At 43.5% G+C, this 15,677-nt stretch overlaps 1 protein-coding gene across 5 annotated transcripts in view; it reads right to left on the bottom strand.

The window, feature by feature from the left end:
* The window catches only part of WDR25 (WD repeat domain 25), a 153,312-nt gene that overhangs the window by 41,634 nt on the left and 96,001 nt on the right, over positions 1-15,677 (bottom strand). For all 5 annotated transcript variants that reach the window (XM_010352366.3, XM_003941610.4, XM_010352368.3 and 2 more), the window contains exon 4: positions 5,213-5,343. In XM_010352366.3, coding sequence (XP_010350668.1) covers positions 5,213-5,343 — 131 coding nt within the window. The remainder of the gene's footprint in view (positions 1-5,212; positions 5,344-15,677) is intronic.

The raw sequence follows: 15,677 nt of genomic DNA, 5'->3' as shown, positions 1-15,677 counted from the left end.
GCTGGACATGCAAGAGACTCATAACTCTGTTATCTACAGAACACCAGGAAGCAGAGGAGCTCAGTCTTAGCAGAGAACAACAGTGCCTTGATGGCCACACTATATCTCATCTGACACAGGGTTTCCCAAGTCCTCCTGCCTCTGTCCACACTTCTGGAATGACTCACTATGGCCGAATTCCAGCTAGCCTTCATATCCCATTTGTCAGAGGGACCACACCCTCTATGTAGATCCCAGGGTGGCCACTGTCCCTGAGGTTACGGGCAGGTGGGTACTCCTACAGGCCTCTATCACAAAAAGAGTGGCAGCTGACTCCATCAGCTTACTCCAGGTTACCCTGAACACCTGCTCTGGTCTGGGCCTTGCCAGGAATGCCAGGCACAGAGATGCCAGGCTCCCACACCAGGCGGCTGTAAAGAAACACCTGTGGATAAAAGCACTCAAAGGCAAGTAAGAGTCAAGAGTGATCATGTCCCTGAGATAGGTCACAGATGGTGCAGGCTAATTGAGGATAAGGTTCATATGAGAGAAGCAAGGGACTTCTAAGTTCAGAGGCCCTTTGGGCCCTGGCTTCTCAAAATGTGGTCCACACGCTATCCCCTGCTTCATCTCCTGGGAGCTTGTTAGAAATGCAGGGTCTCATCCCCACCCGGACCTGCTGAAACAGTATCTGCATCCTAACAAGAGTCTAGGTTTTCTCCTACACCTGTGAGTTTGAGAAACCCTACTTTGGAGGTGTGTTTGGACTGCCACTTTAGGATACCAATTTAAAAAGTCGTGGACCAGAGAGGTTTTGCTTAAGGAATGTGCCTGAAATCACCCAGCCAAGCGAGTAACAGAGGAAGGATGTGAGCCCAGGTCTCCGGCAGCTCAGGCCAATGGCACTGGAGGCTCAGGGGGCTCCTGAAGAAATTGACCATCATAATACTGTAAAGGTTGGACCACAGGCGTCTTGGGTTCCAGACCACAACCATGTTCAAGCAGACTGCTGGGAGGAAGAGGGGTCAGAGGATGCTGCAGCAGCAGCGGGAAGCCAGCTTTGAGTAAGCACACACAGCTGGCTTGTGCAGAACACATCCTGATGACCTCTGGAGATGAAGTCAGACACTCTGCAGTGAAGAGATGTGCTACAAACATCAAATCCAAGGTGCACAGATCAGCCAACATCAGCTAAGAAGAAGAGACAGGGAGCCAAACAGCCCATTTGCTGTAATGAATTGGGCTGGACTAGAGAAGTCCAGAATCCTGACACTTGTCATTTGGCTACATTTAAGGAAACATAAAGCCTTATGACTGGAAAGTAACTAAAAAGTTGTTATGTTCCAACTACTCACCATGCCCTAAGATCCCAGAGAGAGGTTGTCTGGCCTCACTCGCCTCAGTTCTGTCAGCAGAAACCTGCTCCTTACCTTCACAATGTAGGCTTGCTTTGACCCAGAAATTTTCATTCTGAGAGTCAGGCTTAAGGAAATAAATCCCAAATGTGGAAAAAGCTATATGCACAAAGATGTTTCTTACAGTGGAATGTGTAATACAGTAAATAACAAACTTGGTGGTTTGTTTAGAGATTATAACAAGAGAGAGAAACAACTTATACACCCCTGACTGAAGGAACAGTTCACACCTGAAAAACACATTCTCTAAGCACCTGTTTTCTGCAACGAACACAGAATGGGGTAAGACACTCACCTTGTCAGCCAGCTCGGGAGGATTAGTCCTGACAATCAATAGGGTAACAGATGTCAGAACCACATCTCTCTATACCAAGGTCAGTCAGATCTTAAATATCTTTGGTTTTGTGGGCTGTGTGGCCTCTGCTGCAATGGCTCCACTCTGCCACCATAGTATAAAAGCAGCCAAAGATGATACATAAATGAATGAGTGTGGCTGTGTTCCAATAAACCTTTATTTACAAAAACAGGCAGTTAGCTGGACTAGCCTCAGGCTATAGTTTGCTGAATGCTGAGCTCTATCCTCGCATCTATTCATTTTAAATGGCAAAAACATTTTTGAACTATCCTACACGTCTAACACAGGGAAATGGTTTAATATGTTAAAGCATTCATCTGATTCACTTCATCCATAGATACTTACTGAGTGTCTGCCTATGCCAGACACTGCTCTGAGTCCTGGGAAGAAGCAAGGCAGTGAGTGAGGAACACTGTGAATCAAAGGAATATGCCTGAAGCCTTACAAGAGTCTGCACTAATAGAGAATATCCTTCTAATGCTACATGAAAAGCAAAATACAAATTTGTGCATAAAAATAAGACCAAATAGTGCTTTTATATTTAAAAAAAAAAAAAACACACACACACAAGAGGAAAAAAACCAGAAAGAAGACTATCAAATTGTTGCTAATGTTTTAACTTTGGCTGTTTGGACTATCCCTCCTGTCTTTACCTGAATTTTCCAATGTCGTCATATGATTATGTATTACTTTTACAAAAAAAATTCCCTCCCCACTGTATTTAAAAGGCAAGGCTTGTCTTGGTTTAAGCTAAGGTCTTTGTCCCTCCTACTTCCACCTGCGGTTCCCACCGCGGACCCTGAAGGCAGCTGGAAAAAGCCAAGCTGCTCCCTTCTGTATGTTCACATAAGCGCCCAGGCTGAGCCGGAGAGTTCAGCACCTGGGACAGCGCCACAGGAGCCCACAGGGATGAGGAGTGAGTAGCAGCAGGCAGGAGCCCCTGGAGGGCCGGGGCTATGCCACCTCCCTGGTCCTCTTGCCGAGTCCATTTGAGACACATGGGCAACACCTGTCAAAGCAGGAAAGAGTGTTGTCTCCTGAGCCCAACTGATGCAAATGGAACAAGCCCGGTGACCTAGCGGGGGAGGATTGTTGGTAGAAAGGAAGTAAAAACAAATACTGCACAGATCCCTTAGCCACATTACTATCTTGGGAGAGACTCGCAAACATGCCAACACCAGTCACAGCAACATCTGCTTCTAATTGCTTCTCCCCCAGCATTTTCAGAGCTCGTCAGCTGGCATCTGCCCTAGGAAAAAATCCAGTATTTTTAACAAACGCTTAAATCAGATGGCGTCCTTGGTGAGCAATTTTTTATGTGTTTGGTCTTTGAGGCTAAAAACAGTGAGTGCACCCATAAGAGACATGGTTGTCAGGAGGGGCTGGGTGCTCAGGAGGTCCCACTTCAAAAGGTATGACTAAGAGCCTCCAGTTCACAAGGCACGTTCAAATGTTTTTTTTCACTTGTCACGTATTTATATCCTAAATATAAAGTGTTTTGGCAGGTTTTTTTAAATGTCACTGTGTCCACTTCTTTATGGGTAATTTCCTCTCTTTTCCAAATATTTGTATAAGAAAGTTCCTTTGTAAAAGAAAAATGTGTGATTTTTTTTTTTTTTAAAGACTACATTTATCTACCACTCATGAGTACTTTAAGCAAGATCTCATGTATGGACAAAACTTCCCATTCTTTGTCCAAAAAAAAAGTCTCTGCATTTAGGCTCAAAAAAACAGCAGCCCCTTCTGCCCATCAGGAAAAGGTCTTCCTGTGCCAGCCAGTCTGAAGCAGGAAGGCAAATCTGGAATCTAGGCCTTGGGGGCTCTGTGTCGCCCTCTTCCCTCTAGAACACATGGACAGCCACGACTCAGGACAGACCTGCTTGGATGCTGCACCTGTCTAGGGCCAAGGGAGGAGATGTTCACAAACCTCCCGTGGCTCCCCACTGTTAAGACCAAGACACACAGCATTGAAAGACTCTCTGCCCAAGTCACCTTGCTGTGTGGAGCCCATGCCCAACCAAGTCCCCACAGACATCCTGTGTTCCCATCTCCTATATCTACACTCTCTGCATGACTGCCTTCCTCCATCATTCACTCATTCCATTAATCATGATTCACACAGTGCCTACTATGTGCCAGGCACTGTTCTAGAAGCTCGATGTCAGCAGCAAACAAAAATCCCTGCCCTCAAAAAGCTTACATTCTAGAGGAGGGAAACAGGCAAACGAATGAACACATAAAATCTATCATATGTCAGATGACAGTAAATGCAATGGAGAAAAATGATATAGCATAGGGAACTAGTGAATGCTAGTGGGTTGCAGTCAGGGGCCACCTCACTGGAGAGGTAACATGTGATCAGAGCCCCGTGACAGCAGGCAGCAAGCCTCTGCGTAGGAAACAGGCAGAAGAGCCTTCCAGGCAGAGGGAGCAGCAATTGCAAAGGCCCTGAGGCAGGAATGTGCTCGTATGTTCAGGGAAGGAAAGGAGCCTAGTGCGACTGGCATTGATGAGAAATGCTGGCCCGCCCCCAGGCCAGAGAGGATCATTTAAGCCTTGTGGACCATCAGAGACATTGGCTTTCTTTTACTGTAAGATCAGAGCCTGGAGAATTCCAACAAGAGGAGTGACATGTCTGAGTCACACTGTAATAGATCAATCTAGCTGCTGAGTTGAGAACAGCCTGCAAGGGGCAAGGCGGAAAGTGAGAGATCAGATGGGAAACTCCTGCAACCATCCCAGTGAGAGACAACAGCAGAGCTACAACGGCCGACGTGGGGAAAAGTGTCCAGGTTTTAGAGAATTTGCTAATGGTTTGGGTATGGGGATATGATGCGAAGAGCAGAGACAGGGCTGATTCTGATGTTTTTGGCCTGAACAACTAGGATGGAGCTGCCATGTAGTAAGTGGTGATGGTAAAAGGTGCAGCAGGTTGCAGTAAAGGATGGGGATGGAAATCACAACCACCCTTTCAACCCCAGGAACTCCTCTAAGAAGCCTTCCCCCAGCAAGCTAAAAGCACTCACGCCTCCCTTCCTCTCTCTCCCAAGCATGTATGCATGTGCACAGGTGCATACACACACCCCCCGATTCTCTGTACCAGAGTTACCTGTATCCACACATTATTCCCTTGCATAGCCCAGCAGCTGTATCCACACATTATTCCCTTCAGTAGCCCAGCAGATTCATTTTATATCATCTGGAAGCATTTGTGCATAGTAGGTATTCAACAAATATTTTTAGTAATATGCTGCATAAAATTACACCTATGATATTTTAAGTCTGACAACTCAACAACGTTCTTTCAAAACATCTAAAAATTATGCTTAGCACTGATTAAATATTAAGTGGTAATTATTCCACCTCAAGAGTCCTATATATAGATGCTGACCTGCCCCCAGTTATTCAAATTGTTGAAGCAAGCTCTCCTGTGGAAAGGCCAAGTTAGGAAAATGGCTGTTACCTTGCTGGTCCTTATATCCCAAGCTTTCATTTCAGAGCTGAAGCCTCCACATAAAAAAATGTTGTGGTCTTTCGGATGGAATTTCAAGGTAGTGATTCTAAAGTCACTTCGACCACTAAATAGCTGGGTTCCTACAACACAAAAAGAGAAGAGAGGATTAGAAAGTACTTAGGTCATGAAACAAATATCTTAAAACAAACATGCCATCTGGTATGGGGGTCCATAGCAAACACAGCTCCCCTGGGCCCAATGAGGCCTAATGGAAACTTTCTGGCAATATGACAGTGGTGGCAGCAAGATTTGCCCTTATTCTGATTCTCTGGCCAGCCCACCCTTGATTAACTGAACAACCCCTCCTCCTGGACTGAGCTTAGACAGGTGAGTCTATGAGTGCCACCTTTCACATGTGCTGTAAGTGTGACATGCATTAGCTCATATAAAACACACAATGACCCTATACCCACCTTACAACTGAACACAAGGCCAAGGGAGGTCATGTAACATTTCCAAGACTGCACAGTTAATACAGTAGATTATTTATGTAACAGTTTAAAAACCAAAAACAGGATTGCTCCAAGGTGATACCTTTCAGGATCAGCCACCTTATAATAATGGATGAATGGTTTGCTATGGAGCATGGCAGGTGGAGTGGCCTGAGACACTGGGCGATAAATGAGAGTGGCCATTGTGGTGGCCCAAGCACAGATTGGACAGAGTGGTGTGGACCATCAGGGTTCTCACTGGCTCTACAGGACACAAGGCAATCCATGTCCTTTATAAATACATCATAAACTGTTGTCAAGCATTTATGTGCATTATGGTGTGTGTGTGTGTGTGTGTGTGTGTGTGTGTATGTGTGTGTGTGTACATAGATATACACACATATGATGTGAAAAATGTCTTTTTTATCACTATGATCTTTTAGAGGTAAGCTATATAAACTTCAAAAACATTAATCATTTGGAGCAACTTAAAGCTGGTCCTCCTTCCATTAACCAGTACAGCTCCCGTGTCCCAGGGCACCGGCTGTCATTCTTGTCTGTCCAAACCTCATCCATCTGAAACTGCATCAAGAAGGTGGACCAGTCTTGGGGGGTGTTCTCACCATAGGAGTCTCTGAGTGCTGGCCCTGTGCACGTCCCCCACAGGCAGGGCTTATACACCAGGCACAGCAACTGCTGCACCCCACCCAGCCAGAAACGTGGAGGAGTCTTCCCTCAGAGGTGCCATAATGGTTCCCACAGTGCAGGAGGAAAAACCTTGACTGGCTTGTACCCACAGAAACTCCCCCATTGGACTGAGCAGTAGGCTACTTAGGGACACAGGAAACTGGTGGCGAAGAAAACCATAAAGACACTGAGGTCTCAAGCATCACTTCCACTGGTAGGAACCCAGGGAGCAGCACTTGCTCATTCAATTCAGAAAGCACAAAAGGTTGCCCTGCTTTGTGTTCTGTGACCCCACACATTAGTGAAGGGCTCTACCAGCTCACCAGGTGTGGAAATGAAAGTAATCAATCAGTATTCACGACAGTCACAGCGGGAGGCTTTCAACGGACCCAATCTGCCTAGATTCATGGTCTCCAAGCTATTATTGTTTGACAGTACACCCCATCCATGAAAAATGTAAGGCACATATCACCAGTATATAGACATTTAAGTTGTATAACGTGCTTCTGTACCAACATATTATCAACATTTAAAAGTGCCAAAAATATAACAGTTTAAAGGATGATACAAGGATAAGTCAATATTTTAAAATATATTTTAATATACTCTTATTAAGAGAATCGACGAACCTCTCTGAAATCAGGAGTTATGTAATACTAATTTTAGTGAGAGCAACAGAATTGAATATGCTTCCATTTTTCTTAATGTAGGGAACTGTTTATAATTCAGTTATTTGAATGTAGTCTGGTTGCAGGTAAGTTGGTTGATCCACTGAACTCTATCAAAGCCAACAAAGTTTCTTTCACGCACAGATGCATGGACCTAGATGGGAGAGATTCACCATTGGCCACATGGAGGACATTTTCCACTTCTTTTTTCTTTTCTTTCATAATTGAGATTTTGTTGGTTGAGGATCAGTGCAGACTTTCAATTTGTACACAATTCTTAACATATGTAACAAAAATCTGAAAAGCCATGTATTGTAATTCTTTTTAAAACTTATTCCAGTGACTTTCCCACTTAAAATTTGGAAGCAAATTTTCATTAAGAGGCTATCAAGTACCTGTATCTTCACATGTTGATAAGCTGTTACATACGTCTCACCAATTCACAACTGAATAGCAGGTACACTACATATTCAAATGTTTAATCTTTCACAGCACAGTAACAAAGTTTTTTGGAAAACAGGATGACCACAACCAAAGATGTTCCAGAGTGCACACAACTCTGACAGGGAGAGCCACGATCAAGGCATGGCTTTCTTTAGGAAACAATTCTACTAAAAAACAACATGAGAATAGAAGTAATTTTAAAATGTCAAAGACATTAAATGCAGGACTGACTCCATATCGCCATTTCATATGCTTTGCATCATAGGATATGAAAACTAACCCCCCATCTATGGAATGTTAAGCTGACATCCAAGACAATCAAAGCCTCCCATAATTCAATATCCCACACTATTTTCTGGTTGTACCAAAAAAAATAAACAACCAGAAAATGATTTCTCCTCGTAAAAAAAAAAAAATAGCATTTACACTTAAAAAATGGGATGAGGTGGGATTCCCTCCTTCTTAAAAATATTTCCAGAGGTACTAAAAAAACTTGCATTTATAAAATGTTGATTAAAACATTCCTCTGGATTGTACAAGAAAGGAGACAGGAACCACTGCTAAGACACGGTATATGGGATTCAGCAGACTTGGCTTCTTTCTCTCCTGCTGCATAAGAGGCTGGACTCTCCTCAGTTTTCATTTCCCCGTTTCTGCAGGTAACTGTTCTTTAGTCTCTGGGTTAGCCACTTTGGCCTGTTTTCCCTTTGCTCCCCTCTTCCCTTTCATTTGCACGTTTTAGTCTGAAGATTTATCCTTTGCTGCTGCCATTTTCCAGCTGCACTTCCACTTTTGCAGGAGCAGGTTTATCTGACAACCACACCAATCTCCTCTTGGGCATCCTGGCAGCAGGGAAAGGTACATGCCAGGTGCCTGCAGCACCAAGAGCCTTCATGAGGCTGCGCTGCCTGGACATTTTCCACTTCTATCCACCACTGATGCAAAAGACTTTGTGAACATTTTGCTAGTAAAGCTCTATTTCCCCTAATATCAAATAATAGCTCCTGCAACTAATCAGAAGGTTAATTATTGCATTATCATATTTTTAACAACCCCGCTCAAAATCCACTGAAATTTTCATTTAAAGGGTTTTAAAACAGATTAGAAAAACACTGTTCCCAGGTTAAGGGTGAAGACATTTGAGATTTTAATAGGTGACACATCATTTTTGGCAAAAAAAAAATCACGTAACAATGGAAACAATTAAAAACTTCTGTTTTCAAAATGTTCTCTCCATAGTACAACTTTTTTAGAAAGCAGTTACTCTTTCATCCTTCGTTCAAGCATTACGTTTGCCATGATGGATAATTAAGTGTGTTGATTTTTTTTCTAATATCTTCTAGGGGCCTACAACTGGCAGTCACTTATCAGCAGAGAAAATTTTGGAAATACTTGACTTTTTGTAAATAAAGAATCTATACCTCTTTGAGCTCCACAAGCCCCTTAACTATTTTGCTACAAGATGCAGTGCAGATGGCACAAAAGATTTTCATGGTCACCCTGTGTCATCACAATGTTGCCAAGAGCTGGCCGCTTTAGGCCATATAACCTGTATGGAGAAGGGACTCTAAACAACACCCTAACTGCCCAGCCCGAGGGGAACAGTGAAAATGTGGTTTTCTGCCTGATGGGATGCTGAAAAGCCACTGAAAACTGGAATCACAAACCGCGGTCCGCAGCAAGATGGACAATGCTTAATTCCTGTTCTTTAATTACAAGAGTATTAAATGAGAATCGATACATAGCAGTCCCCAACCTTTTTGGCACCAAGGATGGGTTTTGCAGAGGACAATTTTTCCATGAACCAGCGGTTGGGATGGGGGTGCTTTCAGGATGAAACTGTTCCACCTCAGATCAGCAGGGGTTAGTTAGATTCTTATAAGAGGAGCACAACCTAGATCCCTCGCAAGCGCAGTTCACAACAGGGTTCCATTCCTATGAGGACCTGACGCTGCTGCTGATCTGACAGGAGATGGAGCTCAGACGGTAATGTTCACTCTCCCACCATTCACCTCCTGCTGTGCGGCCCCGTTCCTAATAGGCTACAGACAGGTACCAGTCTGTGGCCCAGGGGATGGGGACCCCTACTGATATGGACAAAGACTGGGAAGAGATTCACTGAAATGAAACGAGTTGTTCTAGAGGTAGTAAGATAACTTTTTGAATTATATTAATATATTTGTTGTAATACTGTTTTTCTAATAAATAAAGATTTTTTTTAAGTCATCAAGGAAATGAGCAGACTTGTGAGATGATGGTCTTTGTGCTATGTCCTTCTCATTAGATCAACAGACAACACTCAAGTAAACCAAAAAACTGCTTCTTGGTGAATTGATCTAATTGGAAATCTGGTACTCCTCCTACCCCCAAAAAATGTACTCTTCTTTTCCTTTCCTGAAACGCACCTGCAACTCAAGGTGGTACATAAAGCCTTCTACAGAGCATGGCAAACTATACCTTTTAAGCTGCAGTTGGTGATCAGAAGCCAACCACGACATGCACAGTTAGCAAGTCCCCCTGCTCAGGGAGCATAGGCAGAGGGCTGCCCCCTCGGTCCCCATGTGCCTTTGCCAGAGACTCAGAGCAGCAATGCAGCAGCACAGAGACCCCAGGACACTCACTTCAATGAAGTAGCTGGGGCTCATCTGGAGACTGAGGACAGGGGCCACCATCACATCCCCTAGACAGAAAAGGCAGGCATGGATGCCACTGGAGCCCCCACACCACTGAGAAGTCCCAGGACTGCCAGGGTCTTTCTCCCTACAGGGACAACTATGCTTATCATTGAGAACATTCAGTGATCAGCGTCTTGCTCACTTGGAATTCATTGCCAATCCTTAAATCCAAAAGGAACACAAAGTCTATCTGCCTGGAGAAGAGTTTCCCTTGTTTTTTGGACCATAGCATATAACGATATGCTTAATTTCAGAAATGACAGTGAATTATCCATATGTTTTTTCAAAAGTGCAGTGATACAGTCTTGCCAACAATGGGAAAAACAGATGAGAGAAAACGTGAAAGCTGAATTGCTAAAAGATGATAATTGAACTTTTTCTGCTAAAAAAAAAAAAAAAAAAAAAATCTGAATGTTATTTTTCCTCAACCCCCTAAAGAAACTGAAAATCGGCCGGGCGCGGTGGCTCAAGCCTGTAACCCCAGCACTTTGGGAGGCCGAGGCGGGTGGATCACGAGGTCGAACGATCGAGACCATCCTGGTCAACATGGTGAAACCCCGTCTCTACTAAAAATACAAAACAACTAGCTGGGCATGGTGGTACGTGCCTGTAATCCCAGCTACTTAGGAGGCTGAGGCAGGAGAATTGCCTGAGCCCAGGAGGCGGAGGTTGCGGTGAGCCGAGATCGCGCCGTTGCACTCCAGCCTGGGTAACAAGAGCGAAACTCCGTCTCAAAAAAAAAAAAAAAAGAAACTGAAAATCTGTCTTTTAAGTATTTCCATTTAGAAGATAAGCTGTAGTTTATACATTTTTACTATTTTTACTTATACTAACTAGGCCTTTACTGCTTTTCTTTGTTAAAAGGGTTCAAACCTACAAGATTTAAAAATTTTTAAATACGTTTCTGGATACCTAGTGAAAAACATTAAGTAAAAAATCCTGCTAAGTAAGAAGTTCTCAAGTAAGACTTTGTTTCAGAAATCAGAACCATAGCCATCATTATCTGGCACAATGTTGGAAGCAGAAGATGGTATAGCTGAGGAGTTCCAAACTACGCAGACCCAGATCCCACCCCAGCTCTGTCACTTCCAGTGGAGAGGCCCTGGGCAGGACCCTGCGCTGCTCTGTCTCACACTCTTACAAATGTACGGTTGTCATGACGGCTAAATGTAATGAGGTACATGAAGCCTTCCACAGAGCATGGCAAACAGCAATCAACAAAAGGGAGCTATTATAGTTTGCAAAATTAAATGGCAAATTATTGAATTCATCCTCGGTCAAATCACAAACTAAAACCAAGGGATACAGGTTTGTAAATAGCAAGAACCTCCAGAGATCAATGCTTTTTGAGCTTTTGTCATGAGGCTTTGAGAATACATCGCCCTGGACTGCCCTTTACATTTGTTAAAGAGATGTGGGTAAAGTCTAGAAAATATTCATCAGTGAGATATATTGAACATGAACACCAGCCATGCCGGAGGTGAAGGTCTTAACTTGTCAGATGGGCTCTTCCTCTCTATCTTTTCATAAATCAAGGAGCTTGTCTGTCATATCCTCTCCTGGACAATGCTACTTTCAGCATAATGGTTACCTGTTATATAACATTTAACCTTGAGACCATCTTGCTTGTTTACCTGTTTGATATAGAAAATTCTGTTTATTCACTGTATGCTTATTATAGAAAACTGAGTTTTAAAATACTTAATCCACTGGCACTGACTTTATTGATCTCATTATAACAAGCTCAACCAGTATAAAAACTTTTTGTATCTTATTGGAGCTAGGAAAAAATCAATTCTTTTCTCCTTGAATCAATAATAAAACAAATAAAAAAAATCATTAAAGCAAAAACATGTTTAAAACACAATGCAGAAATCCCATTTGTTCTACTGACTCTATGACCAGTGCTTCTACCTCCATTTGACAGTGATAGGGCACCTGGGAACTCTGGAACGGTGGCTCCTCCAAGCTGTCCCTCTTCCTTTCTCAGGTGGAGACATCGAGCTCCCCAAGGTGACCACACATGTAGCCAGGGCAGCACCACCTGTCCACTGTAACATCTATGCTTGGGACCCTATTATCGTGCAGGCCTCCAGGTCGTGAGGGCCCTCCTCCTCCATTCAGCATGTCTGGCTGCCAGCCTAGTTCCTGTCACATAATAGGTATTTGATCCAAGTCACATGAAACCCAAGTATGGGTCTCCAGGAAAGAAAAGATAAGCTCCTGCGCCCCTCTGCAGGGAGCTCAGAGGCAGCCCTGGCAAAGCAGTTCACAGTCAAGGAGAAGGGATGACATTTATCAGGAGCCTATTACCTCCAGGCCTGTCTGGAGCTTGCACACATCACACCGCACCCTGGGTGGTAGGTGTAATTAACCCATCTCTCACAGCCGGGAAAATGGAAGCTCAGTGAGGTGAGAGATACCCAGAGCCACATGAGTCAGCCACGCTGAGATGGAGACTGGCCCCGTCTAATCTCAGGGCCAGCTCCCTGCACCCCACGCCTTGCATCCCCGCCAGTTATTCGTGACCTTTCCTTCTCCTCAGTGCTTTGTTCACATCCACAGACTGACGAACATGTAGGAAAAATGTTGACAAGGGAAAGCTTATGCTGTTGGCTTGTGGTAATTGAGCTTGTGTTCCCAGGCAGTAAGGTATATGACTCATTTTGCCAAAATCAATATCGTTACACTCATCCTCTGGGAAGTATTCAGCCAGCTATAAATTTAACCATCCTGACTCAAAGTTAACGAGAAAAGAAGCTTACTAACTTTCAAATCAAACTCTATGCCTCAGAAACAGGGGCCATCTTGGCAATCGGGGCGAAGGCCTGGGAAGGGTCTGGCCTGAGAGCCAGCTGAGCCTGCATCTGAACATTCCCCATCAGCTGTGGCCCTGCATCAGCCAGCAATCCCCTCCAGCCCTGGAATCCTCATCTGTAGCCTCAGGACCACAAAACATGGTTGTGAGAGTTAGAAATAATGTATGTAGGAGAGCTAAGCCCCACACAAATGATAGGTCCCAGTAAACAGTAGCTGCAATATTGCAATAATAGTAGTAACAGAACAAACAGTAGTAGTTGCCATTTTAAAAAATATATCTTTTAATAACATACTTAGAGCTGCTCTTTCCTTCCCATTCTTTTTTGTTCGTTTCATTTTTTAAATTAATTTTTAATTGACAAATAATAATTATATATATATTCTGGGGATTCAATGTGATGTTTTGATCTGTATATACATTGTAGAATAATCAAGCTAATTAACATATCTATAACCTCACTACTTTTTTTTTTTTTTGGAGAGGATGTTAAAAGTCTATTCTCTTAGTAGTTATGAAATACACATTATTAACAGTGGTGACCATGCAGTACAATAGATCACTAAAACTTATTCCTTCAGTCTAACTGAAACTTTATAGCCTTTCATCAACATCTCCACTTTCCCTATCCACCCGTACCCACAAGTCCCTGGTAACACTTGCCTACTCAATGCTTCTACGAGATCAACTTTTTTAGATTCCACATGTAAGTGAGATCATGCAGCATCTGTCTTTCTGTGCCTTCATTTATCCCACTTAGTGTAATGTCCTCCAGGTTCACCTATGTTGTCAAAAAGAACAGAAGATTATTCTTTTTTAACACTGAAGAGTATTCCATTGTGAATATTCACCACATTTTCTTTATCCACTCATCTGCTGATGGACACTGAGGTGGTTTCCATATCTCGGCTACTGTGAACAGTGCTGCAATGAACATGGGGTGCAGAGATCCCTTCCACACACCAATTTCAATTCCTTTGGTGGGACTGCAGGATCATTTGGTAACTCTATTTTTAGTTTTTTGAAGAACCTCCATACTATTTTCCAAAATAGCTGTACTCATTTACAGTGTACAAGGATTGCCTTTTCTCCACATCCTCACCAACACTTGCTATCGTTTGTCTTTTTGAAAATAGCCACTCTAACAGGTTTGAGGTGATAATGTGGTTTTAATTTGCATTTCCCCAATGATTACAGATGTCAAGTATTTTTGCAAGCATTGTTGGCCATTCACAGCTCTTCTTTTGAGAAATGTCTGTTCAGATCTTTTGCCCATTTTTAAACTCAGGTTATGTGCCTTCTTGCTGTTGAGTTGTTTAAGTTCCTCGTGTATTTTCAATATTAGCCCCTTATCAGATGTATGATTTGCAAATTTTCTCTCCCAATCCACGGGCTGCCTCTTTGCTCTGTTAACTGTTTCTTCTGCTGTGCAGAAGCTTTTTAGTTTGATGCAATTCTGTTTGCCCATATTTGCTTTTGTTGCCTATGCTTTAAGTCTTACCCAAAAAATCACTGCCCAGACCAATGTCAGCCACTTCTTTTAATTCTCTGGACAAGACTGAATGTTCCACAATTTAAAAAATAATAATAAGAGTTCGCAACTTGCAAACAAGGTATGCCCCAGTGGTTTACCAGTAAGTTGGTTTTCTGAAACTCAGAACTCACCATTCCAACAGCAAACAAGACATAACCATGTTTAGGCTCCAAAGTCAGTCAATAATGGCAGACTTACCTAACAAGGGCACCAAACTGTGATGCAGCGGTAACCAAACACACACACATCAGACATCACCACTGTGCAGTCACAGTCATGAACAGAAAACAATGATTTGGATTAGAAGCCATCTTTTCTTTGTCTAGAGGGCTGGCATGAGCTTAATCAGATGAGGACACTGAGCTGTGTTTGCAGAGATGTGAAGGATCTCTAGGCACTTCCCCAAGTGGCAGTTAAGGGCTGGCATGGTGATGTGATGAAGTTTAATAACATTTGATTTAATATCCATAACTAGGGTCAGCTTCTCACTTGAAAGATGTAAGGAAAGTGGAAGAGAAAACAAGATCCAGACAGAGGAGAAGCACTTTCAGAGTGAGAGAGGAAGGATATTTGTGGCAACAGAGACTGGCCTTGAAAAACAGGCCCACTCGTAAGTGGGTGAGAAAGGGGAGCCAGCGAAGGAATGTTCAGAGAGGTTAAGGGAAAGTAGGGTCATAGATGACGAGGGAAACAGAGCTCAGAAGGAGGAGAAGGCTACAGGCCCCACCTGTGTGGTGAAAGAAAGGTAGGTAGGTGGCTGCTCACTGGACAAGGAGGCACTTGAATGGCGGCCGCGGGGGAACCCTCATCAGCTCAGACCTCGCTAGGCTGTGGAGCCCCTCTGAGCCTTCACTTCTGGATCAGTGGCAACAATCCCTAGGACTCAAAGAGTATGTACATATAAGTATCAGATGCTTTGTAAATGTGCCCACCAGCTTCCTTCTACTTCCTGCGGGTCTGTGGGCACCTGAGGGATACCTAATCAAGTCCTCCTGAGCTATGCTAGGGAAACTCCAGCCACAGTGCCAGAAAGCTGAAGACAGGAGAAGCCCAGGCCCCTCTGCAGCACATCTTCCAAGGACCAGCAGGACCCAGTATCACCTCAAAGGCTTAATACAACAAGAGTCTCCTTCTGTGGCCCCTTCTCCAAAGCCCAG

The sequence above is a fragment of the Saimiri boliviensis genome, chromosome 2 (assembly GCF_048565385.1).
Source record: "Saimiri boliviensis isolate mSaiBol1 chromosome 2, mSaiBol1.pri, whole genome shotgun sequence".
NCBI classification, from domain to species: Eukaryota; Metazoa; Chordata; class Mammalia; order Primates; family Cebidae; genus Saimiri; species Saimiri boliviensis.
Note: the sequence above shows the minus strand (reverse complement) of the source record. Positions and strands in the feature narration are given on the sequence as shown.